Genomic DNA, 21,885 nt, shown 5'->3' with positions numbered 1-21,885 from the left:
AGCAGCAGAAGCAGACTGCATGTTTTGTCATAAGGCTGCTTCATGTGGGAGAATTTGTCATTTTTTTTGTATTTTATTTCGAGCACTCGGAGGACTTTTCCTCCATGTTGGCTTAAAAGTTCATTTGAAAAGTTTGTCAATCTCACCTCAAGATCCACTTGGCGGCTGTGTTTTCGGCGCTTTTTCTAGGGAAATGTTATGGTTTTCCTCGGGAATTAGAGTCAAAATTGTAGATGTGAGGAGGAATTCAACGTCTCCAACTCATAGACATTGTGTTTTCTGTTTACTGATGTTGAGCTGAGTCTGTGTTCCAGTATTTAGTATGATTTTCAAGTTGCTCATTGTTTAAATGAAAGGCGCCGCTCTCGACATCCGACTGAACGCAGACGTTTCATCCTCTCAGTTTAAAAAATACAAAAAAAATATTTGATTTTACTTTCAGAAATTCCACATTTCTTTGACAGAAAAGCAGCTGATAACCATTTTGGTTGCTCATATGACGGAGTAGAGAACGTACCGGATAACTTTTGGGGGATTTAAAATGCACTCAAAGTCCCATCTTCCAAATTATGAATAAAACGCTGACGTTACGGTTTCTTCCACCGCGTAGTGAGAGACAACAACGTAACCTCTGCTGATGAAGATCACGAAGTCTCTGGATGAGAAGTTTATCACAGCAAACCATCAACAGTTTTCAAATCAACCCGGTTTTCACATGAATCATTTCCAACGACTGTTTCTGAGTCTGCCCCGACAAATGAAGTAGCTCAGTGGCGGTTAGCATATCTCAAGTCCTGCTTGTTTAGCTGTCACAGTACCGCATTTAGCTGATGTATGATGGCATATCATACTGTCAGGTAGTACGATATTAAGTATAAAAGAGCAGTTTACCCAAAGAGATGTCTTAAAATACTACTGGGCTTGAACACGATGGGCCTTCTGTTGTTTAAACTTCAATCAAAGGTCAATGCTAACGTCACATGGGCGCATTAGAACAGCATGCCGGCTATAAAAAAAAGCACGTAATGCAAACGCTTCCCCTACAGGCTTTTAAAGCTGCTGCTCATTCAGGAACTGTGGAAAACTTGCTTCTCTCAGCACCTTTTTCAAACAGCTGATGCATCAAAACCTCACTGCGATTTGATTTAAAGTCAGCTAATCAGAAGAGCAACACACGCCAAAAAATTATGAAATTGTCGTGACCGTGAAATGAAGACAGCCGCTACATTCAAAAGGCTCGCGTTACTATCAATCTGGACAGGAGCAGCATCGTTTTTCGGCGTATCGCAAGGAAGGGGAAATATATGTGACGGCTTATTAAAAAATGAAGACCAACAGAGCGGCCGTGCAGCTCAGAGCAGATGTCAGAGGGAAAACGGAGAGGCCTCGGCACGCGATGAAATAGGAAAATGAGCCGGAGCTGAAGTGTAATGACGGCGACGGCGATGCCAAACATCATTTACGAGTCTTGCAGGTGACTCGTCGGCTCCAGCTGTCAGCCATTCGTCATGACTGTGTTCTCCCCGCCGGTCGTTACAGCGCTGCATGGATTATTGCTTGTAATACTACCGATGCATTATTTTTGACACGCTCGGCTCCGTCCGTCGCCGGTGATGGATCGGTAACAGGAACACTGTAACAGGAACGCTGTAGCACAAAACGCATCAGATATCCCTCCGTGTATCAGCGGTCCTCTTTGACATTGGCCTGTACGTCGTCCCCCCTCCCTCCCTCTCTCCCTCTCTCTCTCTCTCTCTTTCTCTCTCTCTCTCCCCCTGCAGCCAGAGAACTTAATGTAATATGATAAGTGCACCGCAGACTCCCGGGCACAAAGTCATTCGGTTGATTCTTCTATCAGCTTGAATTCTTTAATGAAAACACCATCTGCTGTCCTTTTTGTGATACCAGTTGCCATGATGATGCACCTGTATCACGTTGCACAGTTTGATGCCGCTTCGTAAATAAAGTATTAGATGGCTCTAATTATAATGGTCGGCGGATCAAGACGGAGTCTTATCTGAATGCGGAGCTCGGACAAGACGCATGTCACGGTCAGAGCCGCGAGCGTTGTTTACCGCTGCTCGCCGGTGTCGATTCATGATGCAGGCAGAGGACGCCGGTGAAGCCCGTTAGATCGGCTGATATTTAGACTCCGATGTTGTGATGCCCTTTTTGAGTTTTCAAAACAACTAAAGCCATCTTTTTTTTTTCCTTCATTTTTTATCACGGCTGAATGCAGCATTGTTGTTTGTATAAAGCAACAGTCTAAAGAGGCATTCATTGAAAGCCCTCTGAGGTAAATGTGTGATGTTGGGCTACGCAAAATAAATGGAATTGAAGGGAGAAGTAGTAGTAGTGCAATAATGTACAAACACTAAAACTACAGTGTTATCTGTACTTGAATTAGATCCTTCAATGTGTATGCTATATTTTATAGATTGCTACTTAGTCCAGTTGTATGTGGACGCCCGAACGTTGACACATGTGAATCATAGAATATTAATATAAACCAAATCTCACAGCTTTCTTCTGCGTGCGATGACACACAAGCCAGTCCAATTTGTTGAGGGAGGCCATGCAATAGGAGTGAAAGCTCTGGGATAAACGTAGCATAAACATGTGTGTGTTAGTGTGTTGAGATCTGTTCATATACGAGCCCAGAAGCTGATGTTCAGCAATTATTGAACAATTAAAACATAAACTCTCCCTTCTACCAATTTGGCCACAACATATATCAGATTTCTTCTCTTGAGACCAAAGTTTTATCTTCCAAAAATAATGATTCCATATATTTGAAACGCTCGGCAGTGCCAAGAATGAATTGTTACGTATGACACTGTTCTTCACAGATTCTTTCCCGATTTAACGGCTAACTTTTCACCTGGACCGTGTTTTTCTGCATCAAAGTGACTAAAGGGTACAAAACATTTAGAGAATAAAGAGTATTGAGTACGCTGCAGCCGCTAAAAGTGCTTGTTGTTCCCGGACAGACTGACTAAACAAAAATCCAAATGTAAGACATGTATTTCTTTGTTTCTTTCGGGTCCTGCTATATTGATCTCAGACACTTCTCCTAAGAATCTGAGCTTGTCGGTGACAAAAACTAAAACTCCTCTTGGACGTAGGGTGACGGTGAGGAATTGCCCGTTTAGCGGCGTTCTCTCTCAAAACCGGACCGCTGACACATGCTGTTGTCCCCATTAGTCACTTAAACACAAAAAGCATGACTAAATCGGGTCCAGCTGTAAAAAATACAGGTTACCCAAAGTCCTCACATTCACAAAAGACCGTTGTTTACTTCCAGATTCATGAATACATATTCACATCTATACCCTTTATGCGTGTTTGTTTTTCACCTTTTCTGTTCCTCAGAGCGCACCATGAACATCTGGTTGTACTGAGTCACTTCTGAGTCACTTTAATACCTAGAAACCACTCGGGTGGAGTAGGTGTGATCTTATGCTGATCAGAGGATGATCCTGCGGGTACATTTGACCACGTAGTGTGAATGATGAGTTTAAATCTCTACGATGGAAGACGTTTTATTTCTTTCTTTTGCAGAAGTCCTGAAAATGTTTGACGTGTGTGAAACCCTGTGAATGCGTTGCGTCAGTTTGTGCTCCTCCTTTGAACTAAAGAGTGGAAGACGTATGAGTGATGCGTTCACTGAGAGTCCGACGTGGGAGCGTGATGGTGGTGAGTGCGAAACCTTTGATCCGGCCATTCATCGGCCCTCTCCTTCTGGCTGTGGCTGCTTCGCAGATCGCTCTCCGGTGGAAGCTAAACAATGCATTAGTCAGAGAGAAACTCTCCTCCAGTTTGAAAGTCGGGGTGGAGGGGATGTTGACACAAATGTGTTTTTCATTACCTTAATGTCTGACTCAAAGAATGTTGAGTTCTTTCACGGCCTCGTTCTGATGACTCGTTGTATTTTCCTGCTTCCCCCTCTCAAAGATCGGTTGACCTTCGTTCATATCGACAAAAGCCGGCGCTGACATTTGAAGAAAGCATGTGAATCAAACAGATAACGGGCACAAACGGTCCGGCTGGAGGTCTTCCTTTGTGTGTTTACACACTGCCGCGGTCAAGTGTATCCGCGGCACTCGAGTTGAACGTAAAGAGGGATGAGAGGGATTCAGAGCATCCTTCACCTGAGATCTAATGTGGTTGCACTAGTTTTTGCTCGACACAGCCAGTCCCATTCAAGGCCGCAAACACGTGAGTTACATCCCCGTGCTGTGTTTTTTTTTTTCTAATACAAGCTGCCGTGTGTCTGAGGTTTTGCAACACATGTTTGTTATGATTCCACTGGAAGGCGTGTGTAGCTGTGTCACAGCCTTTCAAAAGCCAAAATGGTTGAGTGGCGGCTACAGCTGTCAAAATCTCTACGCCGCGAGCATTTTACATCCTCACACAATCTCATAACTTCCCCAAAAAAAAAAAAAAAGGGGGGAATTCTGTCAGTATCATGGCGTCAGCGTGTTTTCTCTATTTATATCCGTGATATTTGCCAAACACTGCGTCGCCTCCATCGTATGTGCCTCATGCTGTCGAAGAGGCGGCGGGGAGTGCGCGCGGTAACGCAGGGCGCGCTGGGGAGTTTACATTTCTATGTCATACTGTCGTGTTTTATTTGCGACAATAACAGCAGCGCGCATGGTACACGGTGTTCTCTCGCCTCTCGTCGTGGCAGGATGTGGTCGCTGTTGCGGCGGAGAAAATGAAATGCCCCGGTGTAGAGGAGGAAGTGCTCACCCAACAGCGTGAGATTGCAGCGTCGAATCCAGACACGAGGCACACAAACACGCCCACAAAGACTCGACCCGGCGTCCCAGTCTGTTGAGTGTTTGCCGTTGTGTAATCTGTGAAGGAAACGGTGAGAGCGTGAATCAGGGTTTTTACTCTCCGACTGCAGATCAAGAGGTTTTGCTGCAGTCGCGGTAAAAGAAGAATCCGCGTGAGACAGACAGAGCTAAGTGGAAAGTTGCTGCCAGTAAAATCTGAAACTGGCCGGCTTTGGTGACCCCTTGAGTCTTTGAAGTGGAAGTGTTTCACATCATCAGTGTCAAGGACAGTCCGTGTCAAACTGAGTCACTAACGTCTTGAGACGATACTATTAAAATGACTCACTTAGTATTTTGGCTTTTGCCTTTTCTTAATCTTTGTCCCCGCGGGCTCCCGTACATTCACTCAGACGATCATCCAAATCAGATGAAGCACAAAAAATAAATAATCAAAAATCGGCTGCTGTCGACTGTGAACAGACACCTGAACTAATCATTTAGTCTATTAAAAAAACACAACTTCAAGATGAAAAAAACTGCATTATATATTTCATATTAGTTAAATGTAATCATACAGCAGTACTGAATGAGACCGGTACTTTTTGTGTCTCCTGCGTGCTGGGGGTGAAGACGCTTGAAGCAACGTAGACTATTGAGCTGCGTTCATGTATAAAGAGCGTCAGCAGCATCTGGTTGTGTAACGGTTAACCGAGGCCGGTTTGAAGGCCGCTCCATGTTAGCTTATGCACACACATGTACACACACGCCCCACCGTACACGCCATGACTCACACCTTTCACGGCCCCCGGATGTAAGCAGCAGGCTGCAGTATAAATTGCTCAGCACTTTGCTCAAAGAAGAAGAAGAAGAAGAAAAAAAAGGAGGTTTTCAGGACTCCATTTGAGCTCCCGGCTGTTCCAGGAAAGTCAAGGGTAAAAATCAATATGTGCACATACAGAACAAACAAACAAAATGGGAGACGCACCAAAGCTCCTGGAGCAGTGTTCCTGTGTTGTCATCGGCGGGGAGGAAACCCCAGAGGTTTCTCTAAATTTGACACAGCATGTTTGTGTGTACTTGAAAAGAGAAGAAATGAGAGTTTTCCCGCGTGGTAACGTTGGTGTAGTTTCCTCTGTCGGCAGTAAGATCACACAACACGTTGGATATTGTGACCGCCGTGATACAACATGGGGATGATAAAGGAAAACAATCCTATGGAGCAAGTGGGAAAGTGGAGAAGGCAAAAGCTCGACGCAAAGGGAACTGGGTGGACTGGAGTGACCCCGCTCATTTCCACTGCAGCTAATTTATGCCTGCGGTGGAAGTCCATTATTGTCACTTTTGTTTATTTGGGACACTAATGTGTAGAAATGGCAATTAGAGAGCCACAAAAAAGCACTCGGCTGCATGATTTGTCGCCCCCTTTCCAAAATAAATTGCCATCTGTGGACCTCCTATCTGAAGGATGTGTCCTGGATTGCCTCCCTGAGACCAGATAGCGTCGCTGTGGCGTCGACTGTTTTACCTCTAACTGGCTTTTCTCTGACGCGCTCTTGTTTTCACGGCTAGATTCAGCGACATGAACCTATTTCAGCTCCGGCGATGTCTTTCTACAGAGGCAAACGAACACCGACTCATTCAAATAAAGTGTGAGAGGGTCGGACGGGCGGCGCCGGTTCAGGAAGTGAAGAAAGCACTTTGTGTCCGTCATCACGTGGTTGTCGGTGGATTGGCAGTCAAAGTGCTTCCAAGGTCAAAGTGGGCGTGAAACTCTCCCGGTTGAATCACCAGTGTTCTTTCATCAAAGGTTACAGCCTGCACAGACTCTAAAACACAAGCAGAGAAGCCGACCGTTACGCCCAAGCAGCGTTTTCCAAAGGCACATTTACCTGACTTAGAGATCAGCAAATCCATTTAAATTCTTCTCCACAGCAAAAGGCTCATGCAGGAAGTATCTAAAGCCACCTGATGCAGCCCACCGTCCCAACTAGCATCTAGGGCCAATGTTAAGTGATAGAGCATGAAGTAGCATGCCAGGTATTACTTGCTTGCAATTTCCTTTTGCCTTTTTTTTATTAAATGTAACGATCATCTTGAAGCTCAACCAAATGCTTCAGTTGCCCAAACACAGACATGGAGTTTACTGTCGGACTGCGATCGCGTGACCTGGACCTTGTGTTGAGATTGTCTCTGATCCATGACTCTGAACATTAACTTTATCTAGTGGTAGCCCTGTTGCCATTAATAAATTCCTTGTAACGCTGAATTGGGTTTTGAGGAATCATCCACTGGTTCTCGTCGGGTGGAAAGCTTAAACTGAAATAAATGAATCTCGAGTTCTCCGAAAATGCGGTTGAAATAATTGAAAGCGGTGGACAAAAACATAAAACTATATCATCTTTAAATTAAGCTGACAAATACTACGACGGTCTTAAATCAGCCTGGTCTCTTAATGGCGCTCCCAGGCGACAATACTGCATCCTCTGTTACGTTTTTTAAGTAAACCAAGTTTGTTTTTGATGCATCGCGAATACTTTTCTAATCACAGTCATTGGAGATCCTCGTACGCAGGAGGCCGCGGTGGAGGAAGAGGCCGAACATGAATGAATGAATGAAATGAAAATGAAAAGTACTTTATTAATCTCCAAGGAGATTTTTTTTTGTCAGAGTAGCAGCATCCCACACCTACAGACATCCAATGAAGTAAAGAAACTAAGCTAAACACACAAATCAAATCAAATAAATAATAACAGGAACAGAGATAACAGATATATACAAAAATGAGAATTAAATATATATATGTAAGCAAATGAAATCAAATGAGATGAATATATACATACACATATATATACACATACATATATACGCATACATATACCTATATATACATCTATATACACATATACCTGTGGTCTACACACATACATATATACACATGCATAGAAACATATACATAACAAATAACTGCGGTGTATTCAGAGATTAATTAAATGCAAGCGGAAATTAAATTAAATGCAGTGTACTCAGGGGGAATTAAAGGACTTTCACCCAGGAGGCCGCTGTTCGTGTCCTGTGTGAAACCAACGAGTCAGCGTTGCTTTATTTAACGTTACGTACGCAACTTGAGTTCCCTAACGAAACTTATTTTTACCCAAACTATAAACTTTCACGAAACCAAATCGAGTAGTTTGGTGTTTTTCTTCACAAAGTGAACCACAGGTTTAAAACTGTTTTCCCCCTTAAATAAAAATGAAGAATGCGTTTTTTTTGGGAAGGGTTGCATTGACAATACTTTGGCTCTCTCCCATGAAGCAACAATTAAAATCAGAGCGGCCGGCGATCAGGAGACGCTCATTTCCCGTCCAACTGTTCGCCTGCAGGCAACTCGTTCAGTCAATACGTGATATAGATATGAGCTACTGATAAAAACGTCCCCGTGAGGAGTTTCAATCGGCTCTCTTTCTGCTGCGTTTTGTTATCCCAACCTCCGACGACGACCTGCAATCACTCCTCTCTTCCGTCCGTGTCTATGTGCACTACTGCTCCTTTTTTCCTTCCACCTATCTTCACATTTGTTCCAGCCAGAAAATCTTCGAGCATCTGTCTGTCTGTCTGTCTGTCTGTCTGTCTGTCTGTCTGTCTGTCTGTGGCCTCATTAGAGCTTTTGAAACCTGTTGAATGGATGAACCAGCTTTCGGGCCTCCTCCCCCAGCTGTTGTCTGGATAATAAATGCTCTCGAGGGTGAAAAGCAGCAAACCGAATCATAGTTTCCTGTAATGCTTTTCAAGCCAGCTGTTCTTCCAGTGCAGAGGAATTATGAAAGCTGTAAATTCGGAGCTTGTTGACTGTGAGATTTTATAAACGCGGGCTAAGTTACAAAATGGAGGTCGTGGTTGGTTTGCTTATTTTCAAAAAAAAAAGTTTGAGAATCACTGGGTGTCAAACTTTTTATGGAGGAGGAAGAAAAAGGTTTGTGCAAATTAACTTATGTCTGTGCAAAATAATTACTAATATTTGGCCCAAAATAGCTTATTGTGGCTGCAATTAACCCGTTTTGCACTGAATATCTCTACAAGACAATAACATTAGCGTGCAACCTGTCCCAAACAAACCGAATTAGTGCAGATATGTGCTCCATCATGTTTCATCATTAGTGGCTGCGGGGAACCTGCTTTCCTCTGCAAATCTTTTTAAAACGGGGTTGCAGGCCGCTCTCGATTCATGCTCAACGCTGATCTTACATCTGTATTCTGTTCTTTAAAGGGGCAACATTTGAATTACTAAGGAAGGGTAATTTCCCCACTGTTGGATTAATAAAGGATTATTTTTTTTTAAAGATTCTGCCTCCCCCGACTAGAGGGTCCCCACAGTTTGAGAACCGCTGGCTCAAACAGTAAAGACTGGGTGAGCCGAGGACACGCGATGAGGTTGTTTCACGGCTTCATTTCATGAGGTTTGTGTCTTTGGATCGACGCAGAGGTACAAAGCATTTTCATCTGCTCCTCTGTGATGATTTGTGTTTGTACTTTGATTGAATGACCCTCGTACTGTAAAGTCTCAAATGTTGCTGTGAGGGGGGGAAAAAAAATCAGATTTATAGGATAGCTTTTCCTTTTTTTTTGTCATGAAATGGCTCTTGTGCCTTTTTGTAACTAGATTCAACGTGATGAAAAATGCTGACGATCTGGATTATTATACGCTGCAGCGTTCCAGGGAGAAAAAGCCTTGGAGCTACAACCGAAAGAGACTTTCATCAAACGATGTTCCTTGAAGTGTACGCCTTGTGGAACGGGACGATAATATTTTAGAAAGGGAATAGAAGTTTAAAAGAACAGTCACAAGGTTTTAGGACCTACGTTGGATTAATGCCGAGTCATCTTTTCTCTAAACACCCAGTCCAGACTTACTGAGACTAACCCCATCTGTGGCATTAGCACTTCACGTGGGAATCCTGAGTTACTTTCTCTTATTCGTCTGTCGGGTGTGTCTTGAAAGGTATTTTGGGGAACTCTCAGAGGTCTACTTTCTGTCCGCAGTGACGAGATGTTTTCCCTGCTGTTAAAATTCAATGTTTCCACAGGCGCGTCCATGCCCTGCCGCTCTGCTCTTCCTCTTTGACCAAATGTACTGGATGTTAAGTCTGTTGCTTTCAACCGTTTTTTGTTTTTTTTTAATAGTGAGCCTGCACAAAAGATCCCTGCAAGAGCACTTTTCTAGACTGCGGACTTTCTATTATTCAACTTTGCAATTGGAGCAACAAAAAAAAAAGACAAACTAATCATCGCTTTTGAGTCTGAATCTCCACTAAAGTTGCACCCTGCAGTCAGTTACCCCCTCTGCTAAACGGCAGCTAATATTTTCCCAAGAATTGGCTGCATTTGCCTCGAGGCTTTTCGGTCACTAAACTGGCTGCTGTGTTTAACGGCTGTCCCGCTGGATGTCCCCGGGACACACCGACTCCAGAACAGCTACTAAAAGTACTGTATGGTACTGGTAGAGGTGTGGTCTGGCTCTCTTCTTCTACTGGTTTTATGGAGCAGACACAAAACTGTGTTTTCCCTATTGAGTTAACTCTGTCAGGACTGAAATCCACCCCAACGTGGTCGTGTGCATGTTGTCATACTCAGTAAGAATGTAACATGCATGCAACTCCAGTGCGTGCGTGTGTGTTTGTGTGCGTGTGTGTGTGTTCCTGATCATTTGTCACTGCGAGACACTCTGCTTTGCCTCGAAGCGTCTGCCTGATTAAAGTTGAACACATTTTTGCTCCATTATTATCACTCAGAGTGCAGCAGAGGAAAAAGACAACCATCAGGCCTCGAGAATAAAATGTCTGCATTCAACGCCTCGGATTTATTACTTCCAAAACAATTGCTGTGTGTGAGGTTATGTAAACGGGTTTTCCATGTTTGACCACTAGATGTCATCCATCACCAGCAGAGTGTGTGTGAGAGCTTTGATTAGGCGTCACAGACATATCTGCATCCTTGAATGTTCTGTGAGATGCAAACAGAGACATCAAACACGTCTTCTGACCTGTTTCATCAAGCTGAAGAGGCTAATTACATCCCATTAGTGGCACTTTTCCCTTCACACACACACACACACAACGGTAGTTGCGTGTTAAAAAGGCACAGCAGGGATGGACAAGCTGCGAGTACAAAAATACATGATTTAAATATTTGACATTGAAGTGTTGCCGGCTATTATATAAGCAATGAGCTGAGTGATTGATGGTTTCTTGGCTCTGTGTTCAGCTAGGTAGGTACCCAGATGTCTGAGGAGGCTCTGAGGATGACGTCTTGGCCTTGAACCCCACCAGTATGTCAGGTAAGATGTCTGACACACACACTCGCAGCCTCAATCCCCCCGGTTTTATTCCCAATGAAGCTCTATAGTTGATATTTAAAGCTACATTCACTCAACCTAAACGTGGCCTTTTCGAATCAAACAACGTTTCCACTGAATTAGATCCCTGTCAGGTGAGGAAAAGACACTGAAGCTCATCTTTCTGCGTGTTTTTAAACCCGAGAACTCAAACGAACTCAAACGCATCTAGAAAATAAACAGTTTGAATGGAAAATGTAAACGGGCCCTTTACACATCATCAGTGGCACAATGCCTTTACGCGGGCGTGAGTCATTGTCTGCTCGTTCCAACGTCTCCAATGACTTTCTTCAAACCAAACTCGGAAGACGTCTAGAAGTGCTCAGAATCGAGAAAAAGTTTAAATGCATATACCATTCAATGACAAATGAAACCGCCGCCGGCGCTCCTGTGCGAGTCACGTCACTGCACCCGGGTCGAACGCTTCCTCCGAGGTCGAGAGTGAACCCGAGAGCTTAACTTTCCACGCAGGTTTTTAGCGGCCCTTCTAGTCCCAACCAGCTGCTTCTGACGTGACATAATGCCAGCTTTACATGGCGCACAGCTTGTACCGCTGATCGCGGGAAGAGGGCGCCAGACAGATTCACGCCTTCTATTTTCCCGGGTTGGTCGTCGCCGCCGAGCAGAAGACCTGCTTACCGTCACGGGCGGCGAACGGTGTCCTCCTCCTGAGTGGTGCGAGGGAACGTAACATTAGTTTAAATGAAGAAGACATCATTTTTTACGTGGAAAAGGTAAACACAACCTTTTATTGAACAGATATAAAGTGCTTTTTCTCTTCAATGGCCTCCCTGATTTGAGAGTTAAAATGTCTCGCTTTGAACTTATAAAGCCTCTGTGCCTCATTTTTCCAAACCCCTTCGCCATTTACTACGCTCTGAGCACTGTAGCAACGTAAACCCCAGTCACGCACAGGAAAAGCAGTTTAAAGGACCCCCTGGCTCGTAAACTACAGGATGTACCGGTGTCTGTCCCCAGACAGTCCTGTGCATTTGCTTACCTAACATATTTACTGTGTAGGGAGGGAGGGGGGGGGGGGGGGAATTAGCTGTTCCCGGTGACCTCGCTGAGCCGTCGCACATGCTTTTGACCTCGGCGTAGTGACACGAGCTTAAGTGTAGACACATGAGGAGGAGAACCCGGTGACCCTCGTTCGCTTCCCAACAACATACTGTGACAAAGTGATGTTTGTGATGCTTAGCTCACGTTAACCTGCTTTTGTTTCATGAGCGTCTGATTGTTGAATCCTTTTTGATTTGATGTGCAAAGAAGAGCAGTGTCAAGTCTGCCTCTCTCACCTGTTTCACTGAGCAAGTAGCTTTATTTTTTAAAAAGTGCCTCTCCCATCTATTTTAGAGCCAGCAGAAAATTGCTCCCCCGGCTGGAAAGATGAGGCCATTCAAAATGGTAATATTTATCCTCCCTCTCAGCTCTGCTTTTTTTCCTCCTCTCTGTCAGTCTGGGTGATCTTTCGGAGAACTCCAAGCCGTTTCTGCAGCTCTTCGCTAAAAACTGAGACGCTGTTTTACGATTTAACCTCTTTCCGATTTTTGCTTTCAATGTTGTGAGATGCCTCCAGATATGTTTTGCTCATTTCTAGGCTCATGCTTATACTTTGGTGGGTTTCTACCCAGAATGTGTTGACACACTTTAACATTTCAAAACCCTTCTGCTCATACTGTCTGTCTGAATATAACTGTGTTCACCCTCTGTCTGAAATGCGCTCTGCTCGGCAACAGTCGGGTCCATCGCTGCTTCCTGTCAGCTGATGTCACACACACACACACACAGGCGCCGCACCAATGAACATACTTTTGACCACTTATACAAGGCTCGTTTAATGGCTCGGTTTCTCCAACGGATGCTCTTTCAGCATCCGTTGTATTGCACTTCCACCTGCCTTCATAATAGAAAAACAACTCACTTTTTACAATGTGAGACCTTGAAGCTAAAGATGAAGAAGTACCTCTCTGTGCTAAAAGAAATGGATAAACCTGTTTAAAAAAAGCATCACAGAATAGCCTGAAGTCACTTGACTTTAATGGCAGACGTTTACTAACTCACTCTGTTGCTTTGCCACATGCTCACTGAAGCGTCTGTCCACGCAGTGGAAACTTTCCACTCCTCTATCTCTGCTTTCCTCTGTCTGAAAATACTCTGCGCTGATTGCCGGTGCATTCAAGGACACTTCAGTCGGCGTCGATGCGTCTTCGTGTTGCCTCTTTCATGGATGTCTGTGCAGCTGGGAATGGACTCTATATTTATTTCTGGTCCTGTGTGACGACTGTTGACACAAAACGATGACTTTCAAAATGGCTCAACGCAGTTCAGATTGCCTCAATTCAGGTTTTCTCAAAGTGTTTATATCAGGGCATGTCTGGTGGGCGCACGAGGAAATTGTACGGATTGCATTTTCTTGATGGCACTTTCCACACTGTGTCCTCTATCTTCTCCTTTTAGCTCCTCGCGCTAGATTAGAAGAACAAACACCGACTCAGATGTGACTTTGAGGTAATTGCCTTGTTAATCAACGTCGACAGTACATCGCCGCGGTGCTTTTTTTCCCCCCCCCCTCTGCTCCCGCTGGAGAAAACCTGTTCGTGTGATCCTGCTAACTGCCGAGCGCTCCTCTGCTTTATCTGAAACTAACTTGAAACGGCGAGCATCATTCACGTAGTTCGCCAGGAAAGACCGACGGGACGCAGCCGGAGGGGCTGAGCACGAGGCTGAGAGAGCAGCAGCAGCTCAGTGGGCGGCGGCGGAGGTGGAGACGCGGTCGATATGGCCCATATCTCTCCATTACGGAGGGTTTTTTTAAAAAATATAAGCACCAAAATGCATTTGCATCGGGGTGCAGATAATGAGATGCAAGCGCTTTGTTACATCTTGAGCGTAAGGAGTGTTATTTATTCACGGATGAGCTCCGGAGGGATTGTCCACTGTCAGTCGTGCCAGTTTGGATCCCATCCGCTTTGGTTTGCATCGCTGGGCTTAACGTACCATTTAAAAAAAAAAAAAGTTTTTTAAAAATAGACATCTATCCTGTTTCCACTGGGCACAGTGTGTGTGTGTGTTTTCGTGTAAGTTGTCGTGTTGATTGCGCCTTCATGGGAATGGACTGTGCTGTATAAAATGCAGCTTTGGAGCAGCTTTGGCATTTATCTCTCGATGACATCATCTCCTCGGTCTGTCTCTCAGCTGTTCAGCTGCAGGAGACGCCGCCACAAATTCCCAAATTCAAACTGAGCTGCGTAATCCAACATGTCTACCTGCTGTCCGCCTTTGTCCTGACTTTAAAGTCGAGTCGTTAGTCATCGTATGCGGTGCTTCAGAACTCCAGGAACGGATGGAGAGCGCTTTTTGTCCGCTTTGTTTTGCCGTTTATGTTCTATGCATCTCAGGAGAAATCTTGTTCAATGATTGTTCGTCTGCGGAAACCTCCGCTGTGACGATTTGCTCGTTGCGTCTCCATCTCGGTGGCGAGTCTGCAGACGTCTTAATGAGGTCGAGCCGCGGAACAAAAGCAGCGCTGATGAATCGTTCAAAGCCGCGGTTACTCGTTGAAGAACGAGTCCGCGGTGGTTTCGGCTTACAAGATAGAAACCTTTCACACCACAAATTACAGGACATAGTCTGGATTTTAATCTTTTACTGCAAAGCTAACACTTCATTTGCACATCATATAAAATCTTAAATAAATTAAATCCAAATATACTTTTATATCTACGTCACGCCCTAAACCCTAACCCCTAATCCTAGTTTGAGTTGTGTTTAGAGAGGTTGAACATGGGGATTATATATTATTGTAGCCCTGATTTTTACATTTAATGTGATACATTTTGATTTTTTCTTGATTTGTACCTTGTGACCTGATATGAAAAGGTCTCCTGATGAGGGCTCAACAGCTTTGTCCCCAAACTATACATGTAACACAAAGTTACACAAACAAAATAGGCTCGGTAAGAGAAGTCCCACCTAAACAAATGTGTACTAAGTCAAGATGGACCTAAAAAAAAAAAAAATTGTGAGACTACATGTCATATCTATGACACACCTCCAAAGAGACGAACCAGGAAGTAATTCATACTTGTTTTTCCTAAACACGCTACGAGGGCCTTTTAAAAATGAGTAGCTAAAGAAACAACCATGTACGTCATTGAAAAACTATATTCATACGTTTCCAGCCTTCATCGTAAAAACTACAGACGAGCCCGAAACAAACAAGCCGTCAACTGTAGAAACCCACTTGGCGACTGGCTGGTGCGCGCGGACCTGCAAGAGAAGCGTGCGACATGAACATCGTTCAAAAGAGAGAGATCCGCATCCAAAACAGATTCTTGCGCTTCATTCCAAAATGCGGGATAATCCTCTCGGACGTTGACCTCCGGGCGTCGGGAGCCTTCTGTTGTTCCCCTGAGCTCACCCTAAACTTTAAGGGGAAAGGTTCAACAACTAATGTGTCCTCCTCAGGTAACGCAGGGTAGCCGGGGACATCTGGCAACGCACATCATGTCAATTGAGGGCCCGGGGTAAAAAGAGACTCCGCACATGCAATAATTATTCAGGACCTGCTTTGAACTCCCACAGTAATCAATCAGGGAGGGCATATATCTGGGCAAAATCCGGCTGCAGGGTCACTGTGGAGCGGTGCCCTCCGGATAGAAACTGTGTCCGCCGCGTCCGCGAGACGAGAAAAGCATTTTTTAGGGAAGAAGTCCGCGGTTCTCTAGAAAAGACACGGCTGTTGTTCGTCAGGAATACCCGGAGTCAGCTGCTGGAGACGATGTGTTCATACTGACGCGGCATAACTTCACACGGGGAGCCTGAAATATGAGCGTGGACATCTTATTCCTACAAATGTTCAGTGCAGCGAGGTTAAAGGGAAAGAGATACAACTGATTTAAAAAAACAAAACCAAAAAACAATCGGGGTAAGTAGAGAAATATTTAAAGCATTTTAATGTATCGTAGATTGTGCTATTTTTGAGAAGAGTTTTGTTTTTATTTGAACGTGATGCATTTGTGCACATGGTGATGTACAGCATGTGAATGGATATACAAACAGTAAGTAATACTCTGTGCGAGTAATCTTAAATCATCTTTTTTTGTTGTTGTTTTTTTTCCTCTAGCGCTTTCAATCACGTGTTGAGTGTGCAGACGCCTCTAACAGTAGCTGGAAACAAAAACACAGTTTAAAAATCAATCATTCGGAAACAAAAAAAAAGATTAAAAGTGCAACAACAAAAAAAAAAAATCATTAAAATAATACATTTGCTGCATTTTTTTAGTCCGAAATATAAGCTCAATAACTTCATTCACAAATAAAAACCATCTTTTTATCATCCGTAGCAGCAAATACGTCACATATCTGGTTAAAAGAACAGCGTTGAGGTGTCGGGACCAGCGTGAACATTATCGCCGTCCTCTCAGACAACAGATTGTTAAAGTATTGACAGGCGTAACACTCTGTCTGATGGACGCTTAACAGTATGGTGAGTCAAAACTCCAAACAAGATTAGTCCATGGTGAGGACACCACCTCATCAAAAAGTTAAACTGGTATCAAGCCCTCTTTGCAAGCAGATTTGCCTCATAGGGCCTCGTCTCTTACCAGCTGCTGCATGTTGCTCACATCCACTTGTCACAAACTCCCACTTATTGCATGAATAGGGTCAGTAATCCCGCGGTAAGCTCCTGTCTTCAGACGGGTTTTTATAAAGCAAACATTGATTCATTCACGTGTGCCTGGTTATCCACTTTATACACAATTACGTCCAAAGAGACAGTTGATTTTGCCTTTTTTTTGTCTGTTGTTTTATTTGCGGTACTTCATGTTCAGTTACGAGTATCCGTGGAGAGTCTGTGCGCGTGTCAGTTTTTAGAACGAGTTTTAAAAGAGAAGTTATTTTTTACTCCACTGGAATTGGGTTGAATAAAAAAGTGTTGCGGTGCCAGTTCCTGTTTGTTTGGTGAACACCAGACAGTGGAGCACGTTGAGGAGAATCTAAAGTCACCCGAAAATACAAAATAAGTCCGATTTCTGTTCATTTTAGGCATTTGTTCTTTGTTAAGTTGTGATGAGTCTTTGGATTCTTATTTACTGGAAGACTATTCTATTGATTGTTTGGTCTTTTTAGCACACGATGCCTCGCTGCATTTCACTGCACATGTTTTAACATAAAGAGGCTGAACTTTAGTTGGAATCGGTGTAAATAAACAACAATATCAGACTTTAGGTCTTTTGGGTATTGGCTGCTTTCCCCATGCGCTGCCCACCTTCTGGATCATGACATAAGAAATACAGTTGAAGTGAAAATTGTATTTCCACATTTCTCCATAGATTTAATGTAACTATGACTTCTGTTTTCTTTACAAAAAACATATTGTTCCTCATGGAAATAACTACTTTCTACATCAGCAGTGTATAACTCGTGGTATAACTTGTGCATATTTGTAAATGTATTGTAATTATCCATATGTAGTACAAGATATAGATATGATTATTTACCAGGAAGAAGTTATTAATACATTTTCAAGAGCGGAGGTGAACTCGTTATTAAGACCTAATCACCAAAAAGCTTTTACATGTCATTTGAGATATTTTAAATCATATGACCAGTCAGTTGTTCCTGCATTTCAGCATACTGAGTATACACCGATCTAACACTAAACAGTTAATGCACAGGTGAGACACCACATTAATATTGTTCATGAAGTATTTTACATTAGCAGACATCTGAAATTTGAATTTCTTCTGGCTTTGACATTTTCTTTTTTTGGGCAAAATGCTTAATAATTGTGTGAAAATGACATAAAATAAAATAAGAGTATTTTCAGCCGACACAAGCGTCAGTAACTTGAGTTTGGAGTAAAGATGATTATGAACTGAACCTGAAGAGACTTTCTTTAACTGTGGTTATGTTGAATAAAATGGAGAAAAAAAATGTCTGACAGCAAAGTTTCCAGATGTATATGGTTAAATACAGTAAATAAAAGTGACATTTAATAAACTGTAAACATGCAGCACAGCTTGTACAGTCAACATTAATTAAAGTGCATTGTTACCGTGTTACACAAACTATACAGACATGTTTAAAAATATGCTTAAATCACCTTCCTTTGAGCTCAATCTCTGTCAATTTAGGGTATTTAATATGAAACGTATGCATCCCCATATTCACAGCTATAATATAGTTAAAGGAAAAGACCATTCTTATTTTTTCCAGAGATTTTAAAGGAGGTCGATGTAATGGGGAACAGACATTTAAAAAATGTAAATAGAAGAAAAAAAAGTGAATATTTTGTTGATTTAAGTGCCATCTACTTCATATGCAGTGATGTGATTAACTGAGCGAAGCCCTCTTGTCACTTCCAATCCATTGATGCACGAGTTTTATCTTTTATTTATTTATTTAATATCTTATATCTTCATTGAATGTCTTGTTTTTAATCCATAATGTATTTTTACCTTCTCGCCAAACTTAATGTCATCGTATCTTTTTACGATGAACAATAAACTTCATTCTCATTGGTGAAGTTGCATACCGCTGTATGTGCAAATCCTATTAATGAGAATGCAAAAGTTGTGAAAATATGATCACGGTCTTCAAAATATGTTGACTTTCATAGCCAACGGTCCGCAGGAGAAGCCTTTTTTTATACAGATTTCTTTAGAATCCCGAACACCAATTATATTGATCGTCTTTCCTGGAGGACGAGGTGTGAGCGTGTGGACGGGCTGACGCACGAGAGTTCAGATAAGTACAAGCAGCAGGGAATTTAAAGCCAACTCTGCAAACGCATCTTTACTGCGACCTCGCCATGTGTTCATGCCGTGCTTCTGGCTTCTCGGTGATCCGTCAGCCTGCACGATATTTTTTGGGGTTGTGGTCGTTTTAAGCAGATTACAGGTGCCTGCGCGGTCAAATCGTACCCGAAATGTGTTTTAAATCATCTTCTCAGAAGACTGCAGGGACAGACAAATATTCTGATTTGAATTGCAAAAAAAGGGTGAAACTGCAGCGTCTTACAGAAACTTTTAAATTGACCTGAAGTACATTCAAGGTTCAAGACATTTGTCTTATGTGCAATGAAAAGCTTTTTTTAGCCATGTCCTCCTCACACACAGAATTACATTAAACGTTCAGGTAATTAAATTGAAAATACAAAAAAACATTGTTATAAATTCTAATAGTATAAAATAAATCTAAAAAAAAAAGGGCACAGAAATATATCAACAGTGTCAGTTTCAACAGGATCAATGCTTTTACATTAAAGTTGTTAATCCTGTACCTCATCTTGCCAATTCTTGATTTATATAGTCATCTTTAATCATATATAAGAGTATATATAGTTTATTTCTAACCATTTTATTTTTCAGAGAATGAATAACGTCTAAGCATGTGATCATTTCTTTGATCCTCAATAATAATATATAATTAAATCACACTGGCGTTCACATGGTGGAGTAAGGCCACACATCATTTTGTCCTATCACTTCTTCTCTTTATGATTTATCTTTAGCCTGTCGACTCTGAATGCTGCAGTTTAATTGGTCGGTAGTTCAGAGGTTACTAGTTACTACTCTCTTTCAGTCCCTTTAATCATCCACATCTTCTCTGTGAGTGCCACTACAGGGCTTTGTATGTTTTTATTCTATAAATGTATACTGTAATGTGCATATATTCTTACAGTGATGGAAAATATGATTGAAGCGTTTATGATAATCAGTCGAATACCTATAAACATGTTTAAATGTCAGTGAAAGTACTTGTACTAATAAAAAGTGAAAGCATCCATATCAATTAATAAGATAATAATCACAATGAACAGGCCAGTTAAATGAGTTTGGTCAAATACTAACGTTAACATTATACAAAACGTGACGTTAACACAAAAAAGCATTTCAAAGCATTACATTTTTTTTAATCTGAAGGTTTTTATTTCATCTTTATTTTATTAAAAGTTTGTCTCAGAACTATTTTGTATCCAACAGCCTGCTGTAAGTGTCTGCATTGTGACATTATTGAAGAAGGCATTAATAACCGCAGCAGATACACATCCTCGCCATAAGGCTGATCCGGTTTTTATTGAACAGGAAGCCGCTCAATACGGCCGCCGTCTTGGATAATAGATTTATCATCTGAACCAGATCAACGCGTCTCTCATTGTGGGGAAACATTATTGATTTTTATTCAAACACACTCTTATATTAGCATTTCAGTATAAAACATACAACAACTTATACTTCAATACCTCCTTATATTTAAAGAATACAATTTGAGTTGACATTGTTTTTTTAATCTTATTATTAAAGTTTTTTTTTAAAATATTTAACTAATTATAGCGCCAGATTGTATTAAATGCATCTTACGACAATATTGGATTAAGTACATTGTAGTTTATTCCCTGATTTATTTTGCCCATGTATTTAAAAAGCTAGTTTTTATTTGAGTTAAGACGTTTATTTGTCAAGAGTTCAGTGCTTCTTATTTTCATTCTGCGTAGGAGCTAAATGCGTATGTACGAAAGTGTTAATGGTTCAAACTCCGGGTGCGTATTAAAGGAAACTTTAAAATCGCGGTTATCTTCTTAGCGTTATAACATTCCCCAATTAGTTGGCCGGAGTACTTATATGTCACTGACCTAAACAAGCTTGTCTCCGGATTCAGTAGAAAATACCCATAGGATGAGTGAGGGGTTAAAATACAAAGGTTAAAGGTTAAATAGTGAGGAAAGGTATCGTAGCGAAGATAAACCATCAATTCCTGCAGACGTGAGAACCCTCGTAAAAAAAAAAAGCCTTTTCAAAAATAAAGTTGAACTTTTAGCTTTTCCCCCCTTAGTTTTCATTGTTCTTAGGTGAAGGTGCAACTTGCGAGGTCCTAATCTGTAACATCACCACTGTCTGTGAGGATTTGCGGAGTGTAAGATTAGCGCTCTACGTCGTCATAAATCTCTGCTTCCCAATTCGGCCGTGTGGTGGCGGGTGGGGCAATTGAGAGGTGTAGTCTGCGGATTTGGTGGGTGAAACGCTTGTGCGTCGACGTAGGGTCAGCCTCCGAGAAGTTTTGTATTTATTTTTATCCAGACCAGGAAACTTTGGCGTTACTTGTTGCTCTTTTTTTTTTTTTTTCTTTCTTTTTTTTTGGGGGGGGGACCAGATTTTTTTCACTACATTTTTAAAACCAGATTTTTTTTTCACAGAAACAAAAAAGTTTCCCCCGCATTTTTTTTTTAATTTTTTTTTTTTTTATGGTGCTCTGCTGCGGCTCTCCAAGATGAACTACTGCATCCCAGACATGTACGAGATGCCTCACTCGGGCATGGGCGGCTACGCGGTGCAGGGTGGCGGGGAACACTGCATGTACTCGGGCGAGGGACCCGGGTACTGTGAACCGCAGCCTCTGCACCACCCGCCTCTGCACCACCCGCCTCTCATGGACCAGCCGTGGCCGCCCGGCCAGCACTGCTCCTGCTCGTACGCGGGCGGCTCGCCTGATTTCAAGAGCGAGTATTGCAGCATGGAGATCCCTCTTAGTCATTTCCACCACCAGCCTGAGTATTTCCCCGAGATCAGACCTGACTTCTCACACCTGCAGTGGATGCAGGAGGTGCACAAGAAAGGTACGGGCGTCTGGATTGCGGATTGTTCACATTTTCTTGGTGAAAGTGTGTGTGTGTTTTTTTTTTATTGGTATACGATTTGAAATTGT

At 42.5% G+C, this 21,885-nt stretch overlaps 1 protein-coding gene across 3 annotated transcripts in view; it reads left to right on the top strand.

Moving 5' to 3' along the window:
- The window catches only part of thrb (thyroid hormone receptor beta), a 94,046-nt gene that overhangs the window by 58,092 nt on the left and 14,069 nt on the right, over positions 1-21,885 (top strand). Inside the window, exons 3-4 of one of the 3 annotated variants that reach the window (XM_068575232.1) lie at positions 11,043-11,115; positions 12,529-12,579. In XM_068575232.1, coding sequence (XP_068431333.1) covers positions 11,109-11,115; positions 12,529-12,579 — 58 coding nt within the window. In that variant the 5' untranslated portion in view covers positions 11,043-11,108. Of the gene's footprint in view, positions 1-11,042; positions 11,116-12,528; positions 21,797-21,885 lie in introns of all 3 variants that reach the window. The other 2 variants (XM_068575231.1, XM_068575233.1) reach the window with 2 other exon arrangements.

The sequence above is a fragment of the Clinocottus analis genome, unplaced genomic scaffold (assembly GCF_023055335.1).
Source record: "Clinocottus analis isolate CAN_PGR_092001 unplaced genomic scaffold, fCliAna1.0.p SCAF_14, whole genome shotgun sequence".
NCBI lineage: Eukaryota > Metazoa > Chordata > Actinopteri > Perciformes > Cottidae > Clinocottus > Clinocottus analis.
This window is presented reverse-complemented; position numbering and strand designations above follow the sequence as displayed.